At 37.2% G+C, this 23665-nt stretch overlaps 2 protein-coding genes across 2 annotated transcripts; one reads left to right on the top strand and one right to left on the bottom strand.

Annotated features, from left to right (window-relative positions):
* Window positions 1–3119: 3119 nt before the first annotated feature.
* Window positions 3120–8208, bottom strand: LOC111234524 (E3 ubiquitin-protein ligase RNF167-like). Its single transcript, XM_022762670.1, has 11 exons — window positions 8011–8208; window positions 7759–7899; window positions 5989–6119; window positions 5789–5869; window positions 5567–5704; window positions 5399–5486; window positions 5202–5292; window positions 4946–5051; window positions 4457–4550; window positions 4213–4293; window positions 3120–3600 (listed from the first exon to the last, which is right to left on the bottom strand). The coding sequence occupies exons 3-11, from the start codon at window positions 6091–6093 to the stop codon at window positions 3176–3178; spliced, it is 1209 nt and encodes a 402-aa protein (XP_022618391.1). The 5' UTR covers window positions 6094–6119; window positions 7759–7899; window positions 8011–8208; the 3' UTR covers window positions 3120–3175.
* Window positions 8209–15895: 7687 nt separating this feature from the next.
* On the top strand, window positions 15896–16858 carry LOC111234627 (olfactory receptor 52K1-like). Its single transcript, XM_022762800.1, has one exon. It carries the CDS (start codon window positions 15896–15898, stop codon window positions 16856–16858), a length of 963 nt encoding a protein of 320 aa, XP_022618521.1.
* The last annotated feature ends 6807 nt before the right edge of the window (window positions 16859–23665 follow it).

The following is a 23665-nucleotide window of genomic DNA, read 5'->3' on the forward strand; positions in this document are numbered from 1 at the left end:
CTGTATGTTGGTTGACTTAAAAATAACAGACACATTTAAGATCATATGAAGAGGGGAAAAAAAATCTGTGAACAACATATAAGTCTTACAGGGATACAGATTGTTTTGTATACAGTGAACTGTCATTGTACAATGTATTTTTTTCAGTTGAGTAATCATTAATAAGTATAAAAGAACCTGAAACATGTTAAATTCAGCAGGATGCTGCTGCCCTAATTAGTTACCATGACACTCATACCAATAGGATCAAAGCCTATAAATTAATTAGTAGAATATTTTATTATGTCAGCCTTGCATTTACAGAAGCTTAGTCTTTTTCATTATTACCATGAATGACACCACCTGTGCCTCATTATGGCTCAACACACCAGGGACTGAAAGTGAAGAAGACAATGAAACTACATTGAAAAAAACTTAAAATGACCACACACTGTCAAAAACACTATATTCATAAAGACATCCAGTTCTGTCGTTCTTGGACCACATTTCAATTACACTAATTAAGTCATTTAGATACGCCCTTTAATTCTGTTATAACACCCATTGGGAAATGGCTAGATCTGCAAGATCCTTTGATGTAAAAATGTATGTTTTATATATTTATATGCATGTCATTCTATAACATTACATATTATATTGATATATCATTTTTTTTTGTTTTAATACTTATTTTTAAATACATACAAATAAATACAAAATGAACATATGCATAACATACCAATGTGCTTTATAATAACTTTATTACAAAGAATAATTATGTTTGTCACTAGGCCTTTGTCAGGAAAGCATTTTTCTTGTCACAAACAAACAAATGGCACCACAGCCCCATTTCCATGTCATTTAATCTTCCACAAATCACACATTAAATGCAGATTTCCACAGACTGTGTTTAGACATCCTACGGCTTCTCAAACCTGATTTATACATGAAAATTATACTTGACACTGTACATTTGTTATTTTAGTGTGATAAACTAGGCACATTCTAAAATAAGGAAAAATTATAATGGGTATTATATTTTTCCATTTGTTTCAGTTAAGAGTCTCTAAGATCGAGACATATAGAGCAAAAAAACCAAAACAAAAAAAACACAAAAAAGTACAGTATGAAAGAGATTTGTTCTGTTTTATAACGCAGACTATTGCCAACAAGTCCTCATTAAACCTTGATAGTGTGGAGTTTTTAATCAATCAGCAGTAAAATACAATAAAGATGGAATGTTCTGATTTTACAGTCCTACTGATTCCCTGCTCTAACTCTCAAACAACAAAATGCAACGTTCTAAATAAAAATCCTCAGACACAGAATTTATATACATCATGTGCATTGTTTCCTCTGTTGTCAAATGCTGTTTTAGTGTTTGAGGGGGGAGGGGTGGGGGGGTGCATTTGATCATCTATCTGATGTGGTGTAGGAATAAGTCAGGTTTGAAGTTGAGGTTATACAGTAGGACATGTTATTTTAATTGACAATATTAAAACACTTGGAGCCCTCCTCATAGATAACATAGTAACATAGAATGGCAACTCTGAATTAAAATTTTCTCTGATCGTGTTGGAGCAATATAAAATGAACACAGAGCAAACAATGATCACATCTCAGCAAATAAGAGAGTAGGGAAATCTTTACAGCACTTATTTAGTAAATTTCCACAACCTGTAAGGTTATCAAAAACTAAAAGATCAAGTTAATCACTGTACATTTATTTGGAGCAGTAAAACAGTTTGGCTGAAACAACTTTTTAAGGTTTCTATTGCTTTTGTTATAAATCAACAGCATCAACCCCACCCAAGTCATTTTATAAAAAAAGAAGCCATAACTCGCTCAACAGCAGCTGAGCTTGTCTATATTTTCAGGTGCAAGTCAAGCACGACTAAGGTGACTATCTGCATCATTACTAGCGCTGAACATGTGGATACACAGGCTTTCTCCTCCTTGTTTGTCACTATAAGACAAAAGGAGCATATTTTCAGACCAATGAAGAAGACCAAGCTTGCTAACCAGCAGTATTAAATACAGAGGAAAACAAAGGAGTGTGAATCCTGTCCCTTCAATTTCCAAACATTTAACATACACATTTACATCAAGGCCAGTGTAAGGCAATTCTCCTTTTCCCTTAAAACACCTCCAGGGTCCCACAGTTTAACATGTTATTATTGTATTGTGTACAAAAATGGAAACAAATTCATTAAATATCCATGAATCTGGATTTTACTCAAAAAACTAAAACCATTTCAATAACCAATACCCATTAATTCTCACTATGTTATTCATTTACAGTACCCACTGACCTTTAATTTGTGGCTATAACCCTGAGTTTGTTCAACTTGACAAACTGGATAAAGCTAAATATATTTTTCTTAAACTGACCACACAGTAGTATCAATAACAATGTAAAAGCAGCAGAAATGTATAGCATCTTTGCAATATTCTATTGTAGCGTTATTTACTGCGGAATTTGAGAAAAATCTGACATTTCAAAAAAACTGAAATGTAGCTTTAAAACATATAAAAAGTAAGCTAAAAGGATAAAAATAAAATTAAATCGCCCTCCAATTGCACATCCTTTTAGGAAACAATTAAAGTTGTGTGAAAGGGCTGTTAGATATAAAACAGTTATGATTTAGACAACAGAGAGTCTTCAAACTGCACTAACCCTACTTAAATCGTGCACAGAGAACCTAGAAGATTCACTTAAAGTGTGCGCACAGAATTCATTCTGTTTGGTTACACAGGCTTCATCTACACGTGTCATTCTCTTATCTAAACAGACAGTAAAGTGACGCGTTCATTTTGTGCAGCACTAATGGTTAGGTCATGTGGTGTGGTCAAGTTATGAATTACAACATGCATTAAAAAAAGGAGGTCTACAGGCAAATAGAGGAGTATTGGAGTGAATGTGTGTATAGAAGTGGGTTGTTGTCAGTGTTGGATTTTTGTAAAACTTATCAATGCTGATTTTCCATGTGCTTTGACACTAACAAGTAGACCACCTCTGGTTAATGGGTGAAAGATTCTGTTACAATCAACAGATGTTGCGAGAATCCTAAATGTCAAGCTAACCACAAACTATTTTAAAGTACAGTGTGATAACAACACGCCTGATGACAGAAAGACCCTTTTTTTTTTTTTTTTAGCTAAACTAAGTAATCTCATTGCAGCTAAGTTCCGGCCATCAGATCTCCACTCTATCCCTACCAATGAGCTGAGCAGTGTCATCATCAGTGTGGTGCCTGTCCTCTCCTGAGTCATCACTTTCTGAGTCTGTGTCCTCCTGAGGGGAGTAGTAGCCTTCATAACCCAGGATGGGAGAGTCGCAGTGTGCAGGGGAGGCGAGGCACTGGGCAGTAGTGGTGGTGGTGGTAGCTGAATAGGCCCCTGGGCTCCCTGAGGGGGACCCAGGGTTAGAGGGACGAAGCAGAGGAGTGCGCTCTGAGTCTGCTTCACCCTCTGCTCCTTCCCCCTCCCCACGTCCTCCAGTTTCCTCCTCAGACTCAGACTCTGAGTGCTCTGGGTTGTTTCGAGTGACGCGTTGTTTACACACAGGACACGTCTTCTTGGTCTGTGTGAGCCACGGGTCGACACACTTGCAGTGATAGGCTGAAGAACAGGAAGAATTTTAAGAAACTAAAGCAAGACCTGGCAAAGGACAGTGACTGCAGCAGAAGCTTTTTCAGGTTGTAACATAAAGTGAATAAAGACATGTTACGAATCTAACACAGAACAACCCCAGGTGACACAGGGGGATAAATATCCTGCAATGTTTACAGCTTAGGTGGGTACTATATTGAAAATAATTACTTGTGTTCACTGATGGGAAGATAGAGAGGTCTTTGCACAGTGACTACTGGCTGATCTGTCTAGACTGTCTCAATATGTCACCACTGACCCAGGTCAAAAGTGGGAGTTGGCAACAAGGACTGTAGTGTAGGAGGCATTGGCAACTTAATGTTTGGAGGAAAAAGGACGACGTTGCTACATTATGATATTGGAGTAAAATATTGTACTTTTGAAGATGCAACAGGTAGGGGTATAAATATTGACTTACAAGGAAGGGCACATTCATTTACTACTTTGTGTTTAAATAGCGTGATAACTTGTTGCTGCAAGTGTGGCACATGTACACATTGTGTGTATCAGTTGAGGCATTTCCCAATGTACCATAACATACAAACTTCAATATAATATGATAACGACATACTAAATATTTACCATGGGAACAAGGTAAAACTCGCAGCTTGTCTCCTTCTTCATACTCATCCAAACATATTGCACACAGATCATAGTCATCCCCTGAAACAGAGGAGAAAAGTTATCAACTTCAGCTACCTGTTCTATGGTAAAAAGCCCCACAGATGATAGAGGAAATGTTATGAACAATTTAATCATTGCAATTGGTTCCCAATGTTCCTCAAAACACATTACAGTAACAGTGAAAACAATACAATCCTCTTACCTTTGGTGAACCTGTGGGTTGGAATCCGCTTCAGCTGTTCCTTGGACAAACGATTTTTGCGCAGTCTTTTTCTGTATCGCACACATCGTATAATCTGAACAATACAAAAAGACAATGTTACAGATGGCATGAGAATTACACAACATTCCACATGTATGGGTGGATTTCTTTCATGTGTTCCTATAGGGACCTAGTAGTCATAGTAAGTCAGTAAGTAAGAAGATGTTTTAGAAAAGTTAGATAAAAGCCTAAAACAATGTGTCTATTGAATAAACGTAACATGTCAAGAGAGCTAGTTCTAGCTTGGCTGAAATACTATTAAGTCACTATTTTACAATAGAAGAATATTCAAAGCTCGCCTATGCTATGGCCAAATGGTCCAAATACCATGTAAGCAAGTGATTTCACAATTGCAACCCCCAAAAGAGATTTTTAATAATGTGCTTACTGAATAAACACCAAGGGAAACATCACATCATACGTACTTACCAAGACAACAAACATCACAAGAATGATCATGCCAACTACTCCAGTGAAGGGAATAAGGTAGTATGAGAGCGGAAAAGCAAACTCAGGCTTGAGGATTACATAGGCCCTGCAGGCCAAGAAAAAAGAAACAATGCATCACATACCAATTTTACCCTAAAGCACTAGAACTGAAGGCTGGTTTGGTCTAGATTAATGTTTAGTTTGAAAAATCATTTCAGAAATTTACCTCTAGAAATGCTGAAGTGTTTTTACTTACCCTTGTTCTGGAATTATGAAATTCCTGAGAATTTGAGAAGCATAGTAACTGGTGAATACTGAGGGGATCTCAATCTCCTCTGCAATAGTGTCTGGAAAATAAAGAAAAAACAACAAGATTTAAACTTTTGGCATTTTAGTAAGATCGTGAGAATGTAAAAAGTTTGAAATTGTGTACATTTTATAAAAGAGAATTACCATTGCTATAGTTCATATTGAGCAGAGTGTCGGAATACATGTTGTGAACGATTGCAGCATTGTACCCAGCTCTCTGCGCGTGCAAGACCTGAAAACCAAATCCTCGCATTAGATCACTTTGCTTCACAGACACTTAGGTGTATTCATCATCATGCAAACATTACCTACCTTTATATCAAAATTGCAGTCATAGCGTCTGATGAGAACAATGAATTTGGTGGTGTTGGAATCATAAGATGGTGGCAATGGAGGAGGAGGGTCTATTGCGGCGCAGCCATTAAGTGGACGGGACACCACCAAAACTCCCTTTCACACAAAGAAAAAAAAAACGTCATTATAAAAGCCTTATGTTTTTCTCCATGTGCTCTTTCTCCAATACTCTGCTCTCACCATTAGTCCATCCTTAGGAAGTGGAGATCCAAACAAGGCAGGTAGGTCCTCAAATAACATGGAGGTCATATTGCTGTAATGCTGCCACAAAAATATATACATATGGTAAGAAGTTATATCATTTTCAGGAGAATTTAAGGAATCATATTTCTAGTTAAAGATTATCAAAGTCCTGGAGCTAAATCTCCTAGACTACTTACAGCATATATATAGGCATGTGTGGGCGAGGTCACCAGTATGCTGCAGAAAACCAGTATTGGGACATTCAACCGAGCTCCCACGGACCACACACCAAGGTGCACCATCCTTGGTTGCTTACAGTTGCACTTAACTGCAAAACAGATATAACCATACAAATCAAGAGTAAGTAATCAGTCATGACCAGAGGTAATGCTTCAGGTCTCAGGCTGAATGAAGCTGATCTTGCAGTCTGATTACAGCCTGGCATTAACATACTAATGCAAATTGACAATTCAAGTTGTAAAACTGTGTAAATATGCACATGAATATGCAAACAAGGAAAAGTAAACTGACTTGCCACTAATTATTTACACAAACTCTTCATCTTCATGGAGTAGCAGAACAAACCTAAGTACTTTTGAAAGAGATTATGATTCTGTTACTTTGTGAGGAAATACACATCAATACATTTGTTTTCACAAATAAAAGGACACATTTGCATGAAACAAGATGGAAACACTGTGGAGAAGTTAATCAGTTTTTTTCTTGGTGCTAACATCTTATGTTTCACTCTTTAAATGAACTCCAGTGAAGGGAATAAGGTAGTATGAGAGTGGAAAAGCAAACTCCGGATTGGGGCTCACATAGGCCATGCAGGCCAAGAAAAGAAACAATGCATCACATATCAATTTTACCCTTTATGGTTCACTCTTTAACCAATCATATGGTTTCTTAATTCCTTTATTTCTCTAGCTTTTGTGGTTGTGTTGCAATATTTCTATGTTAATATCATCTTACTAAAATTATAATGTTCCCATATATTGAGTTTTGGCAAACAAACAAAATCAAGCAACAGCCAATTTACAAATGTGTGCAGCAAGGTCTCCAGCTGTGTTCATTGTATTTTTATGTCTATGAGTTTGTTTCACTTTCTAAGCATAACTTACAATATCTGTTGTTCCACTTTTTGTCATTGTTCCTCAAAGTTCATGCACACACCCTGGGCACATTTTCTTAAACTAACGACAAGCATTTTGCTGCCATCATTCTTGTACAGAATGAGAAACAACTTGCAAACATAACATTTATGAGACTGGCACTGATAGTAGTGTGAATGAATTGTGAACAATAACCTGCATTTACCTCTACCAGGTCCTTGCAACTATAAATACAGTGCAGATATTTCTTGATTCTAGTTCTGGTCAAAACTACTATTTTTGTATGCACAGTCTCATTTATTTACAGGCGTAAGAATCCAACAACATTAGGATAGGGTAAGGTAAGTGGAATACACAGGTTATTTGTGCTAGTGGTTAAAAGGTTAACACAACAATTAAGAACATGTTCACGTACCCCAGAACTATGATGGTTAGCTTTATTGCATTGGTAAGCTATTAACCCAATATATTATATCTCTTGATTGTACTAAAATAAAAACATGCTGAAAAGCACTGCACGCAAGTCTGACCGACATAGCTCCTTTTGTCGTTTTAACTACTTACAGGAAGTCGGTGAGGAAATAATACGCTGCTGTTGTGTTGCTTCTGTCGCAATGATAAACCTGTGAACTATGTAGCTCTTATTTCCTCACCATGTCCTGAAAGACGTTATTTTAACGACTCTTAACCCGTTCTTTACATATGTTAAAGTAGTGTGGCCTGCTGAACTCCCAACAGCATTTAAGTTAGTTCTACCTTTGGTTATTATTTATGATTAAATGGGTAAAAATACAAGAACATATTATAAGTCATCAAAGTAGTTGTTGTTGTTGTGTGTCGTTAACTACATACCTTAGTATCCTTTTAATATCGGCACCGTAAAGGTTGTAATCTACGGTTATTCCAGTTGTCTCACTTTGGTTGCTCACATGTCACCGTGTAAAATCGATAAAAGATGTTGGTCTGCTCACTTTCTCGACAATCCTGTAGATGCTAAAGAAAACGACAAACGACAGGGAGGATTAACGTTAGCTAGCTGACGTTTAGCTATTGTTAGCAGATGACTGATAGCAGTTACAATAAGTCGTCTACGTGACAGATTACCCTGTGTCTTCTGTTTAGTCCGTATACATTATTTTGTAGAATATAAAACAATAATATGTTTGTCCACCGTAGAAGTGACAATTGCCAATATGCCTGGCTCCTTCAATTGGCGTTAGCTTGCCGCTGCTAGGTTTGTTTGTTATTGCTTCTTGCTCCCTGTTTCTTCTTCGTGTTGTGTGATAGCAGATTGCCTCAGCAGCATCCACACCCACAGCGCCACCAAGCGACCAGAAGAAGAAACAACAATGATCTCAGTGCCTTATATGTAGGCGCTCTTGGCTTTCCATGGCTTTTGCACGACAACCCGTGGTTGAGATGAATCTGAAATGGCTAATGAAAGCCGAATGGATCCAAACAAAAGGGTTAAAGGACAATCTTATCTCATCTGAAACGTACACGCTGCATTGCATACTGACATGCAGAGATGGCCATAGTTTCAAGCAGAGACAGACCGGTTTCACTGCATTCAGATGGGCAGATTCCAGTCATATTCAGGCCCTTGTCTAAAGAGCAGCACCCGAAGGTGACATGAGTGAATTCCCAATTACTGGGGTATCTAAATTGCAAGAGATTGGCCGCCTACTAGGTATACTATGGACAGCATGCAATTCATTTTAAATATAACATGTTTTCAGAAGATTGCAGAGAAGCTGCAACTAATACCTTAGTGTCCACCAGAGGGCAATAGTCTGTCTGAGGGTTCAGTACTCAGGAATTCAGACATCAGGCTGTGGTTTCTTCAACACTGCACTCAAATGGGAGAATCACTCAAAGGTCACATACAGTACAGAGCTTTTATTGTTGTCACTCTGTCATGACATTGTCTGAGTTCAACAAATGATAACTACAGTACAAAGGAACACTGAGCTGTGTAATGGCCAGGGGCTGATGCTTTAAATGTAAGAAACTGAAGGATTCTTCAATGAGAGTACTTAAGTAGGCAGATGCAAATACAAGCATACACATACCCAATATGCTGTATATGCTGTATGTAATAGCTGTATGGCCCTCTGGAAGAAAATGTTAAACTGTGTTATAGGCTAAATGTATCCATTTATAGTTTTTCAGTTATTCTCTGTTTTCAGCAGGTTGCCATATAAGATGATGGCGATGAAGGATACTAACACTTCTGAATAAAGCAAATAGAAGTTGAGGGTGTTGGCAGGATCACCAAACCACATGCTGATCTTTCTTGTCATGGAAGTCAGGTAGCCTGTGGCGTAATCTCTTTACTGCCAATGTCAAAACCTAACCCTCACTGCATGGTGTCTGCAATACCTGCTGTTGTAGTTATATTTTTATGAGGTGCAAGATTAGTCAGTGTCCTATCCCTTTAATGATTCTCTGCACACCCTTCTCTTTTTGAAGAAGAAGAAATTAGATCTTAGTACGTTTGGGATGATTAGTTCTGGAGATTTGCCATTTTGCAGTCATTTTAAGCCTTTCTATTGAGAGACAAAGATGGTTTTCGGAGAGAATTCACCAACTGATTGTTTACTGCTGACTTCAGTTAAGTTAATCCGCACTTAGTCTTAGGAAGAAAACAAGACTAAAACTTTTAGACCCGGCAATCTCAAGAGATTGCAATGGTCGTTACATACCATAATAGAAAAGTGTAGGAGTTTGCTCACCTTAGACTCTCAACCATTTGCAGGGCTGATATTGTAGAGTTCAGATTAGAATTAGAATTTGATATTATGGGTGTACAAGTGGAAATTTTGGTCAGATAGAGGAGGTGGAGGAAAGGCCAGAAGCTCATCCAAAAATGGATTCATCTTTCCGGAACCAACCCCAAATTTCATGGAAATGTGTTGTTAGTTTTTATGATACCTTCAGATGAACCACAGTGGAGGTTAAGGGTAAGATTTGATTGAACTGCTGTACTATGCCAAAGGTCAGAATATCCCCACAATCATTAGGATGATCCTCTGAGGGCCGAATCAAACGCCATGTCAGTCTGGCTAATAGTTTTATTTATCTTGCTCTGGACCAATGTATTCACCGACTATATGATCAATACCATCACAACCCTTACAGTAGGCATTTCCAGACAAAACACAGTGTTTTCAACCACTCCTCTGTTTAACTATTCTCTGCCTACTTCATGTGTAGATAACCTCAAAGCTTCCCATGACCCTGAACAGTGAAACTTGCATATAGAAAATGAAAAAAATTAATGTTCATAAAATGTTCATCCATTAAGCTACATCCTAAGAGCTCATTTCTGAGTGGACATTAGGTCTTTTTTGCGAAAAAATATTCCTCATGTGTCATTGTTACACCAAAGTGCCTATTTTGTCAACATGCACCACCAGCTGAGTGTGGGGGGGGTGAATGTCATTAGGAAAACCACACCATTTCCCTGCTCCAAAACTTGCTTTCCTACCAACTTCTTGGAGTTAGAATTGCATCATCTGAGAGTGAGTCCACCAGAACAGTTACTGAAGAATCTGGCTCCCAAGGCTGTTGGTACAGACCTTGACCCGCAGGTGATTAGAGACTAGTGAGAGTATCTTTGTGAAAGATGTAGGCTAAGAGTGATTATGTAAATATAATGAAAATAAATTTAACAAACTGGATTCAATGAAAGAAAATGCCATTAACTCGCCGAAAATACGGTCAACGTGTTTTCCATTGCACATCCTTAAGTGCAGGGTCATTGCATTCTTCCTCCGATAAAAACATGTAGCTAATTGAATTAGAGCAACTCTTTTTTTTCCCCAACTAGGCCTCAATTAAACACATGAATATTTGTGGATGTTTTTGGAACTTTCAGGTGTGATATGTATTAATAAACTGTGAAGTGATCTCTGTATCTTCATCTGTAGTGAGTCTGTATCTGTGCATCTTGTAGTTTGTTAAAACATTCTTTTAACTTCTGTTTTGTTAGGGACCCAAAATGGTCATATAAATCACAAATCACATTAAGAAGAAAATATGAGTGAAAACAAAGTATAAACTTGGATCTGAGTCAGAGTAGAGACAGACATGAAGATGTATGCCTGACAAAATGTATGAAAGAATAAGGGATGTCAACCAAATAGTGGGAGATCTTTAGTTTACATGAAAAAATACAAACAAGCAAGGAAGTTTAATGTAATATTTTACTCCACCTCAGCCAATTGAGCTCCATTAAAATCAGCAAAAAAAACTATAAGTGATTATTATAACATTCTGAAGTCCACAGAGTTAAAAGCCAAACATCGTATTCTGTCTGTCTGTCTTCTGTGATGCCTGGCAAGTCCTGTAGCGCAGCTGAATGATATTTTTCAGGACTGCACTGACAGACCAGACATGTGTTCCTATCTCATGGCATTCAGCTCTCATAGAAAATGAGATACGCAACACCTAGGAATGAACAAAGAAACAATGTTTAATTAAGTTACATTAACAAATAAACACACAGAATGTATTCATATACTGCATCTGTGAATCTAAACTTACAAGAAGCCTTTCCCACAGCCCAGAGGTCCAAAGAACAGTTCTGTTGGGAGGCAAACCTTTCTACACACTCCACTTAGACTGGGGCAAGACCATGGAAAGGATGCAGCCTCATTCTCCACAACTGTAATCACAGATAGGAAACATTAACTATATTAAGGTCAAATCCCTTTGCTGAAAGATTAAAAAAAAAAAACTATAAATATATGCAGATATGAGCTGCAAAAACATGCAGAGAGATCATATAAAGACTTACCATTAAGCAGTAAAACAACGAAGAGGGCCAAAACGGCCACACGATAACAAGACATGCTTGCGTCTGAAATTGTTGCTCCAAAATGAGGATTGGGCTCAGGACTGTTTGTATTTTGGTCAGAGGGGAGGAGTGAAGATAATATGAAGCAGCATACTGGTCATTAGGTGTTTTATTATAGAATTTTAGACATACTTGAGAGAACATGCTTTTCTTAATCACATTTAAGAAATCAACATCACTGTGCTCAACTCGTGACAGAGTGCTGTCATGAGACAAGAAACACATTCCCAAGAAACTGCTCTTTTCAGCTGATTTAAAACACATGCACATCCTTAACACTCACTGCTTTCTGAGATTGAGGACCTGAGCACAGAGGCCAGCCTTTTCTGTTTGACATCATTTTCTCTAATGAATCATTGAAACAGTAATGGCTTACTCAATATTATAACACATTACTGCATCTTATGTAGTGTGGTTGATGATATTATATTTAGTGAATTCAGTTGCTGTTCCTCTTCTTCAGAAATTTCAGTTTAGATCTGGGCACCTGCACATACAGAAATTTAATATATGACGTATGTATGTCCCTATATCAAGAATGATATTGCCATAGATTTCACATCCTCTGGATATATGAAGGTATACATTTATAACATATGAAAACTCCATAGTAAAATGTGCGTATGTACATATATTAAAGATGTCTATATGATGAATTTTTATATTTAATTTTTATATTATATATCTTTATAAATGTTTTTCTCATCAATTTCTTATTAATTTTAAAAAAATTAATATATCTTTACATCCTGGGAAAGTGGTCTCAGACTATCAACATATATTGACAGGCTTTGGGATGGATATATACATAATATATATGTCTACAATATAAGCACACATACATAAACATACACATTTGTATGGGCCAGAAATATATGTCAATATATATAATGGTTCCAACTTTTAATTGATTTCATGTATAATTTTTACATATACAGTATGCTTTATTTTATATGTACATATATGTCATATATAGAAATTCAGTTTATGTACATATATTACATTTGCGTATCTGAGGCAAATTGTTGTCAGGTGACAGTCCTGACAAAGGAGGAGTGAAACCAACAGAGTTGCTGTGTGATGGGAGCATTCCTTCTTCAAAGAGAAATTGGTTTAATTCTCTACATAGATTTTATTTTCTACTTCTCTGGTTAGAGAGAGAAGTTTGTGACTGCAGCATTACCTTTGTTGATCCCTTCGACCAGTCTGAATAATCAGGGCAAATGCAGATGAAGAGAGTAAAAATAAAGATTATAAAGCTGTCAGAAAACTCCTTTTGTTGAACCTGTACTCAGATAGACTTTTGCTTCATTTCTATCTGTGTGTACATGTTGACCTAAATAAATAGAAACAAACACCATTGGTATCAGAGGACGTCCGGACCAGCTCCCACCACACAATTCAAGGGAAGCAACGCTACTGGAGAAAAGCCAAATTTAGTGGCGCTCAGGTAAGACACCTGTCCTTTCTTTGGTGACGGTAGCACATCCAGTATATACTATGTCCTGTAGTGATCAATATCCTTGCCTTGATTACCGCTTTATATGGATGGTTCAGGTAAGGGTTTGGACTACGTCATTCATAGGCTCCTTTCCAGCCACCATCGTCAGCACCTGGATGTTCATCCCTGGAAGGTCCCCAGTAACACAAAGGCAGACTCCTCCCTGGATTATTTGGCGTCTTGAGCCCACTAACTTGAGGACTGTGGCCTTTAGCCAGTGTGGTTAGAGGAGGCCATCCATGAGGGGCCTGCCAAACAGCCATCATAAAGGAATGTCAGGATAGCAACTTGCCACTGGGAAAAATGCTATAGTAGGATAAGATGTCACATATGGATGAGAAGATCAAGGATAACTACACCTGATCATCATTTGATCAATTGTTGTTAAGAATCACCAGTAAAGTGGCTGTGCTGCATCTGAGTTAGATAGATAGATAGATAGATAGATAGATAGATAGATAGATAGATAGATAGATAGATAGATAGATAGATAGATAGATAGATAGAATATAATAATAATGTTGTGTGGTATATGTAAAATACTACTTCTACTACTTACAATAAATGGTCCCAAGTGTGACTGTTTATCTTGTCAAGCTTCCCTGGCCCTTCCTGAGCACCCTTCATTTATCTGAACTTTGTCCTCTGCACCACCCGCCATCACCTCTGCTCTATTGTGTTCATGAAAGATTTGTTGCTATTCATAGAAAGTGAATAGAAACCAGTACATCTACCTTACTTTGGGTTTTTTTCCACCCCAAGGTATGATGTTAGAAATACAACTGGTGTTTAATGATGGAGAAAGTCGACATGTCATTTGTGAGTGATGGATCCACAGCTTGTCATAATATCAAGTTCAGTTGTACTAATATAAAAAGAGGGCCTCTGCTACATTGTATGTGAACTACAGAAACATTTAGCTAGACATGGCTAAACTACAAATGTTAATGAAATCCAACCAAAGTTCTGCTGTATGACTGGGTGGTGGGTATAAACCAGTTTGATGACTTACACATAAATAAACGCTTGAACAAATTATTGCCGTGAACTGCATCAGCTCAAAGGTCACAGCCCTTCAGATACAGTTTCATCAATGTTACATCAGTGTTCTCCAAAGGGAAGTCATTACTGTTTTGCTCTCTTCCTCTCTCTCTATTCTCCAGGTGCTGTCCAGAGAGGTCTCACCTGTGGCAAAACAGCAGTGTCTAATTGCTTTCTAGAGGAAACATGAAGTGGACTAATGACCTCTAATGAGTGTGTTTATCCATGATCACTGCTGAAAAAGTTTCAACACTTGATCAGTGGTGGTTCTTGCCAGTGACCCCGTACTGTTGACACACAAATACACTGTTGCTCATAAAGTTGGAATAAAATTTTTTTTTTTCCTTTTTCCATGAAACGATTGTGACATTGTGATTTATTTCATTTCACCTGGGTAATTGGGACACATAATGTAATCATTGCACTTGGTCAAAAGTGATTACTGATGCATTTAAATAGGAATAAACAGAGGATTGTGTCTGAAAACAAAATTATTCCAACTCAATGGGCGACAATGTATATTATATGATAATATATGTTACGCAGCACTTAAATTAGCAGTACATTAGTGACAGATAGAACAAATTAGATTAAAGCTTAACAAAATTTAAATTTTTGAACACTAGTCACTGATATTCAGGATTGTAAAGTGCTGGTCATCAGGTTTTTTCACCTCTAGAAATATCAGAAAATTGTTATAGGCCCCACGATATGCACACACGCGTACACAAACACAGGCTTGCTGTACTGTATACTGAACAATTTTCAGATGATACAAAACTTAGAATAGCTGCTTTCTTCAAACTGTTTAATTTAAATCCAGATTACAAAATATTTATGATGAATGTGTGAACAAGACAAGTAAAATCCACAGAGCTCAGAAAGGTTCAGAAAGCAACGTGATGTATTTAGGTATTTTTCAGAATTAACATGATATTTCAAAGGAAAACTTCAGTCTAATGTAAAGGTACTTCTGCAAGAAAAGTGAAATGTGAACTCTAGTTATTAAAAGTATATTCATATGTGCAATACATACCCTTTGCAAACCAGGTGTCTTGATAAATATCAGCCAATTGTTTTAGTTTTTTTTTAACCTTTTCCTCACCAAATACTCACATTTCTTAATGTGAGCGAGATCAGGGAAGGTTATATTGGTAACTGTGGTAACAAGCAACACATTGATGAAAAACACACATTAGCCAGTGACAACAGCACACCACGCGCCCACCTTGAGCAATGATAAAAGGCCACCAAAGCTCAAGCGGCACAGTGCACTGCATGGAGAGAAGGGGCGATTGCACAGGTAACTGTAGACTCAACAAGACTTCCTAAATGTGTGTTTCTGCTCCCTGAACCAGTAGTGTTGACAGATATGTCAGTAATTGCATTGGCCTATGGAGTAATCTTTACCTGCAACTTGGACTGAAATGCTTCATAAAAACATAAAGTTTGGTGTAAATTCTATGTGGTACCAACATTGTTTTTCCTGCACATATTACAAAATGTATGCCATATAATGTACTTATATTTTGGCAAGTAAAATTGTTTTAAAGCTCACGTTTTTCTTTTCAGAATTCGACTGACAGATGGACAACACGACAGCACTAACATTCACAATGACTGCATATGCTGTCATGGAAAACTACAAGCACTGGATGTTCACTGTATTCCTCCTGCTTTATCTCATTATCATTATTTTGAACATAGTGCTCATTACTGTCATACACCAAAACAAAGACTTGCATCAACCTATGAATGTGTTCTCATGTATGTTATCCATCAATGAAATATATGGCAGCACTGCATTGTTACCTTCAGTTATGGCTGTGCTCTTATCTGAGACATATGAAATCAGTGTGAAGTGGTGCATGGCTCAAGTCTATTTCCTACACACATATGCAAGTGCTGAGTTTTGCATTTTAGCTGTTATGGGATATGACAGATATGTTGCCATCTGTTACCCATTATATTACCACAGCATCATATCTAATTCAAAGGTAGTCAAGCTTGTTGCATTAGCAGGTGTATACCCCATAGTTGTGTTTGGGAGTTTTTACTCACTAACCATGCAGCTGGGCTTCTGTGGAAAAGTGATGCCAAAATTATACTGTGTGAACATGGAACTGGTCAAAAATTCATGTTCACCGGCATCATACATTAGTATTGTGGGACTTGTACTTGTTCTGTTTCTTGTTGTGCCTCAAGTACTGATGATTGTTTTTTCTTATGTACAAATTTCAAGAGTATGTATGAAATTGTCACGAGAATCTCAATACAATGCTCTTAAAACTTGTATCCCACATTTATTATCGTTGATAAACTACACAATCGGTTCCTTTTTTGAAATTATCCAAACTAGGTTTAACATGAGTCATGTAGCTGTTGAGGCACGGATCTTCCTGTCTTTATACTTTATTATCCTTCCACCAATTGCCAACCCAGTGCTGTATGGACTCGGTACTCAAATAGTTAGAGTTCACATTCTGAAACTGTTTATTAGATATAAGATCCTGCCAACACTGTTAGCAAAGGCAGTGACTGCAGCTTAGGTATTGAGTGTCTTATTATGCACTGCAGTGCACTTCTTTCTTTGATAATTTAGAATTGTATCTAAATTATATTAAACTGATATTTTTAATTAATGCTCATTAAGTCTTTATATTTAACAGTGCTGACAATAATAATAACTATAGATATTGTCATTAAAACCAATGATTCAAATTCAGAAGTGGAAAACAAAAATGTATATGTCACTTAAACACTTGAAAACAATATGCTATTGTTAATTTGATTATACTAATTGCTTTTGCATTAACTTAACTGCATTAACTACTTAGGTTCAAAAAATTAGTATGGAAGATATTCAATATATAAGTGTTTACTGTAGAGGATTGCATTTACTTTTTCACATTCATCAGTAAGGCAGGGTGACTGTACATCTTAGTCATCATCGACTGAATACTTATTTTGGTTTTAGGTCTCTGTGTTTGCACAGTAAAGACTGCTTGGCTTCAAATATCAGAAAGGATGCTTTGTTAAAAGTGTTTTCTGATATTGTAGTTGCGCTTAGCTGTGAGCACACGGTGGCAAAAAATGTTTTTAGGAGGATAATGATGTAACTGGTAAAAGGTTACAGTTACATACAGTGTCAGAAAGACCCTTGTGAGTTATTCTCCACCCTCTTTTAGTTACTTGTGTAACCTCCCTGCACTTTTCACTTATTCAGAATTTAATATTTTGATATCAAAAGGTTAAAAACTGATATAGACAGATGGTTAGAATCACCTATTCATCACGTCTTCCTTAATTTCATGAGTCATTACTCCAAACATTTGCACGTAATTTGTTACATTTGTGCATGGACTGTAATGACCCACTGTACCTGAAGTGGAGGAAAATATAAATGTTTTTTTGAGAGATGATCATAGATGTTTTGTGAGTTTGTTTAATTACCATTTAAGCTAACACATGAATATACTGTACGTGTTTCATGAGGAAATAAACTATCAAAATTATATTTTGTTTGTGTAGCCAGTTGTTCAGCAATCACATTTTATACATTTCTCACTTTTAAATGTTATCTGAGATCACCTGTAGCATCACCGTTGAATTAGATTTTGGTCAACCAAACAACTGTTAATCCTTTAAATCACTTTCATGAAGGTTAAGTGTCACTCTGGCTTCAAAGCTTCAATCCTGACACTGCCTGACAGTCACAGTGTGATAACAATATTTTCATTTTGCGAAGTACACAACTTCATCAGCACAAGGCATGTAGTTTATTCATGCTGTATTCATGCTGTAGTAGTATTGCAACTTTAGCAAATGGCCTGTCCTATAGTTGCACCATTCAGACTAATTTCCATTAGTCTATATGATGCAAGTTTCCAAAGTTGTTATCATAACATCTGCACTAACTTTTGCAGCTTTCTCAGGGGACATATCACACTATACTGAAGGGGACGGTCATGCACATTTCCTGACAAGTATCTAACATTATTCACATTATGAAATAATGAATGAAGCAACAATGAACTGTGCAAATCCCAAAAGTCATTCAGAGCCAACTGGAGTGGCCACTGAAATTCACCATTGGCTTTCTGTGGGGAATCAAAGAAAAACTGAATGGTTATTAAACATTGGCGACAGACGCAGATGCAATCTCTGTTATCTGTGATCAGGGCAGACCTCACTGCACTTCCTGATTTAAAATGGATGGGGTTGGTCAGAATGTCCTGTATAGCACAGGATCATGCCAGGACCCAAACTTGAAGAGACACAACTGGCTGGATGTGTGAGGTTAAAGCATTCACTGCAAGTCAATAAGACATCACTGAATCAATTTGTAAGTTAATATCTTATCTTAGTTTGTAGGGTGTGTACGTATATAGGCCTAAATATGTTTAACAAAGCTGACTTATTCACAGAGAAAACTTCCTTAAATGATAGCATCAAAACAGCAAATTACAGACAGTGATTTTATGGTTATCATAGAATAGGAGGAGGAAGGCATACAGTAATAACTGTTCCCAATGATAGAGACAAAGGCCCGAGTTCAGTTTGGTTTAGTTAAGTGTATGTCAGTAAATTCCATACATCAATTATGTTCAGTTTAAATAACCACATGGTTTTAAAGTTTGTCAATACTTTGTTTATAAATGTTGATATAAACTTTTTTCACTGTGTCTATCATTATTTGGAAATCTTTCCCACTCTGTGTTAATTGTTCCAGGGAAACCAGGAAGCAGCTAAACAAATAAATACACTCATTAGCAGTCAGTGTCTTACATCCCCCTGGAAGCAATTAGCAACTGCTTCATAATGAGAGTGAGACTACACATGACCTGTAGACAACACCAGGAGAATAAATGACCTTGGTGAAAATGTGATGTGTAAACACAATCATCAGTATTGTTGGCTAATAACACTGATTAAAAAAGGGATTCATTAAAAAGAAATAATTTTCATATGGTACATTCAGGGTAACAGATTTGTTAACAGTCCCAGCAGCATATCTCACACTTGTCAGCTCCTATGAACATTATGAATTTAATATTGATCTAACAAACAGCACCACAGCCAATGTATGGATCCAATATGGCGCAGATCAAGAATAAGAAACCACAGAGTGTTAAGTTGATGTACATAGATGTCTGTGTGAAACACCAATGATTGAGAATATTTAACATGCACTGTGAGGCCCTACTATCGTGAAATGTGGTGGCCATGATGTGGATGAGATGCAGCCTCTAAAACTTAGAGCACAAACTGATGCAAAGGTGAAAATAGACCATAGAGGTGAAATTATCATCTCTCATCCCATGCTGATGTCAGCTCTACTACTACTCTTTATAAAATATCATCAAACTTTACAACTGTTAAATAACAGTGTCAGTGTTTTAAGATATACATTTCTGGTAGTTGGTGGTGTTTATGTTAGTTCTATATGTAAATATTTCCATACACTATCAAATTCAACTGAACTGCAGTATACAATAACCATAACATCGCCAACAGCATTGAAAGTTATGCTTTTTAATTTTAAATCATTTGTAATTATTTGATATATAGATATAAAACAGATTCCTGTTCTAATACCATGTTCTAATTGACATATAAATCCAGTGAAATCATTGGCATGTAGGTAAGACCACATGACTCCATTTCACAGGAGAAAAAATGTAAAGTGTATAAAAGCTGCTTAGTGCAGTTACATGCAGGTGGGGGAGGGGGGGGCTGCACCCAAAAGTAAAACTTATTTCATCTCAGATTATTGAACAAAGTGCAGGTATATATGTGTCTCTGTGTCAGCATGAAAAATCTCTCTGAAGTGACATCTTTTCATCTGTCTGATTACTATGGCATGGAGGACATGAAGCCAGTGTACTTCTGCATGTTCCTGATTATATATCTAACTATTGTTGCTGAAAATGTTGCATTAATCGTGGTGGTCTATCGTGAAAAAACCCTGCATGAGCCAATGTATTTGTTGCTGTGTAACCTGGCTGTGAATGGTTTGTATGGAAGCACTGCCTTACTGCCAGCTGTCCTGAGCAAGCTGCTGTCACACTCATATGAAATATCTCTACCGCTTTGTCAGACACAGATCTATGCCATACACACATTTGCCATCACTGAATTCACAATTCTAGCAGCAATGAGTTATGACAGATATGTGGCCATTTGTTACCCGCTGCCATATCATGCAATCATGTCACAGAGGCTTGTTAAACTCATTGTTTTCACATGGCTTTACCCCATGCTGGCATTTTTAATTGTTTTCATTTTCACTCTTCAGCTGAGGTTTTGTGAGAGAACCATAGAAAAGGTGTACTGTTTGAATTACTTACTGGTGAAACTTGCTTGTACAGATACATCTATTATAAATGTAGTTGGCTTACTATCTGTAGTTCTATATACGATTCCACAGCTTATCATGATCTTTTATTCATATGCACATATCCTGAGGATATGTTTATTGTCATTCAGCAAATCCAGGCTCAAAGCCCTTCGGACTTGCACCCCCCACCTACTAGCCATAATTAACTACTCCATCGGGTGCTTTTTTGAAATAGCACAAAGTCGATTCAATGTTAGTCACCTGCCATATGAAACCAAGTTGTTTTTATCTCTCTACTTTTTGATATTCCCATCCATCCTTAATCCAGCAATCTATGGTTTGAGCATCCAAGTGATAAGAGTTCGACTGTTTAGGCTTTTCAGCAGAAAAAGTAGGCAAGTAGAAATGATGTAGCCCAGAGGGCTGTTGTTATTTATTGTGCACTAGTGAAGTGTCGTGAAGACTGATGCCTGTGGAACAAATGGCATTACTTCTCTCCCTGTTGTTTAATCATATTTGCTGTCCCATTACTAAAACAAGAACAACAACCAGCCAGTGCACAGAAAAACATGTGGAGTGTTGAATTCGTGTAATGCCATGTGCAACTCCTAGAGCATTAACAGGCTGAAGCTCAGGCTTTATGCAGGCATATACAGTAATGTACTGAGTTTCAGTTAGTTTGTCTGTTCCACTGTGGATCCTGGATTATAATGAAGAATGCTGTAAAGCCATATTTTCAGCGTTGTCTTCATTTCATTTGTTGTGCTGGAGTACACATACCACTGGAATTTTAAAACACACCTTTCATACTTTGTCCTGCCTGCACTGCAAATTCTAAAATCACCACTGTTTATTTCATTATCCTGGTTGGTCCAGTGTTTTCAATTGCAGATAAATGCAAAAATTAATGGTAATGGACATTTTATGATTTTTTTGTGTTTAGATCATAAACAATACATTTGCAGTGCAGTGTTTTGGTTAACTGTATGTTATCCTCCTTGAGTTTGAACAGGATTTAATCATTTTTCCCCTCCTGACTTCAAGTGCCAGAGTCAATTGAGGATACAAATTAACTTTCACTGAAAGGAGTCTTGTTTTTAACTGAAAGCTTCTATATATAATTAAATAGAGTGTGCAAATCATGATGTGCTCCTTTTTGTATAATTTGCTACAATTAATAAAGCACAGATATTCTGTCACTAGGTCAATGCTTGAGGTTTTTAGTATCGGCTTTCCATTCTTTGGTTTTGCTTCTTGTTGAAAAAACATTTGAATGAAAATTTTGACAAGCACAATTAAAACATTCGATGAGGGTTTTAACATGTTCCAAACCATTTGTGCATCTTGTATGTGAAATCACAAAAAAGTACTTCATGGGGAAACAGATAAATTAACCATGTCAATGACAGATTGCATGACTGATGTAGTTGGCTGTTTTGTGTTGAAATGATTTATTTGATGTAAAAGTATTTATCTGATTCTTTATTTGTGCCTAACCATGTGTGTTCATAAATACAAAAATAATAATATCACTATCATTTGTGGGTTTTATTTGTGGTACAGCTACCTCTGTATTTCCAAATCTTGTGGCTTTTAATTATTCTCAAAACCCGTTTATATTATTAGGTCTTACAGTATTATTTATGGAGACCCAACATTCCCCCATGAGCAAGCACTTGGTAACAGTGGCAAGGATCAACTGCCTTTAACAGGTCCAAACCTCGAGCAGAACCGGGCTCTCTCTCATTTCAGCACATAATTTAAGGCTCGCTAACATGCACTGGTGCCACTCATCCCGCAAAGAGTTTAAAGACAAAGCACAGAGATTTGTTCTTTATTCTGAATTACCAGCCAGCTGTAAACTACAACTCCCATTCTACAGCAGGACATCTCCCATTAACCTTCGCACAGCGACAACTAGACATGTGCGATCAGTGGTCACCAGGAGGCTCATTTGGGTGAGACCCCCTCGGACACATGTCATAAACTCATTGTTTTGCCATTAAAAATTGGGTCCTAATCACCTCTGCACCAGATGGAGGCCCAGCAGGAAGACAGGGGGCCATGCCCTGAGTCTCTGCCCCACACAGAGTGGGAGAAAGATGGGCCAGAAGGGGAGCCCCATACTCTAGACTGGACCTCCTGTGGATACACCTCTGGATGAATTCCTAATGTTGTCCATGATTAATTAGAGACACATGTAATTACACCATTAACAGGCTTTTGATTTGGACATTTATCACATTAGATGAATATTTAAAAGTCTCCTATACAGCCTATTTCAGCCTCTCCTCTACATCAGCAATTACCTTTGCATTGCATTTGCATCTCACAGTAAATATACAGCATAAAGGTCTAAACAGTCAGCCTAAACATCCCTCCCAAATCTAGGAGTGAAAATAGTGATAAATATGGTCTGCAAGGGATGAAGATGTCTTGCCACCCCTGAATATGTAATGATATTCATAAAGAGACCAGTTACTGGGGACACAGGAAAAACTGTTTCTTAGCAACAACACACAGAGCCTTACAAGCAACATCTTTAGAAATTCTGACCAGATTGGCCTTGTTATGAGTCTGCTTCCCACGGCTGAGTATCTGGGTGTCTCGTCTTGCACAAATCCCTCCCTTCAACTAACGATACATACTGCATATCAAAAAAAATAAAAAATAAAAAATAAAGAGAATAGAACAAGTTTATAGTTTGTTGCTAAGCCAAATCTCGACCCTTTTGTTCAGTTCAAAATGTTGTCATGTAATTAATGTCTGAAAATCCATCAAGGTTATAGGTCAAGTCTTATTTTTCACACAAAAGTGCCTTTTAGGCTTTTTTTTATTTATTTATGTGACAGTTGTCCAAGTTACTGTGCAGTGGACTCTGTATACTTCAAAGGTCATAATTCTCATTTTCCAGCCAGCACTCAGAAACCATTTCACAGTTGATGAGAAAACACTGATAGCTCAGGAGCATTAAACAAATCTTATGTCCATTTCATGAAACTAACTGGGGAGTCCT

Source organism: Seriola dumerili, unplaced genomic scaffold (assembly GCF_002260705.1).
Source record: "Seriola dumerili isolate Sdu_G_001 unplaced genomic scaffold, Sdu_1.0 BDQW01000449.1, whole genome shotgun sequence".
Lineage (NCBI taxonomy): Eukaryota > Metazoa > Chordata > Actinopteri > Carangiformes > Carangidae > Seriola > Seriola dumerili.

What these genes read in the sequence shown, in the direction of transcription:
- LOC111234524 (XM_022762670.1), bottom strand. Translation starts at nt 6,093, where the DNA reads ATGGTGCACCTTGGTGTGTGGTCCGTGGGAGCTCGGTTGAATGTCCCA. An exon ending in CAATATGAACTATAGCAATG is followed by an intron (nt 5,293 to 5,398) that starts GTAATTCTCTTT and finishes TTTATTTTCCAG; the next exon opens with ACACTATTGCAGAGGAGATT. An exon ending in AACCCACAGGTTCACCAAAG is followed by an intron (nt 4,294 to 4,456) that starts GTAAGAGGATTG and finishes CCTCTGTTTCAG; the next exon opens with GGGATGACTATGATCTGTGT.
- LOC111234627 (XM_022762800.1), top strand. Translation starts at nt 15,896, where the DNA reads ATGGACAACACGACAGCACTAACATTCACAATGACTGCATATGCTGTC.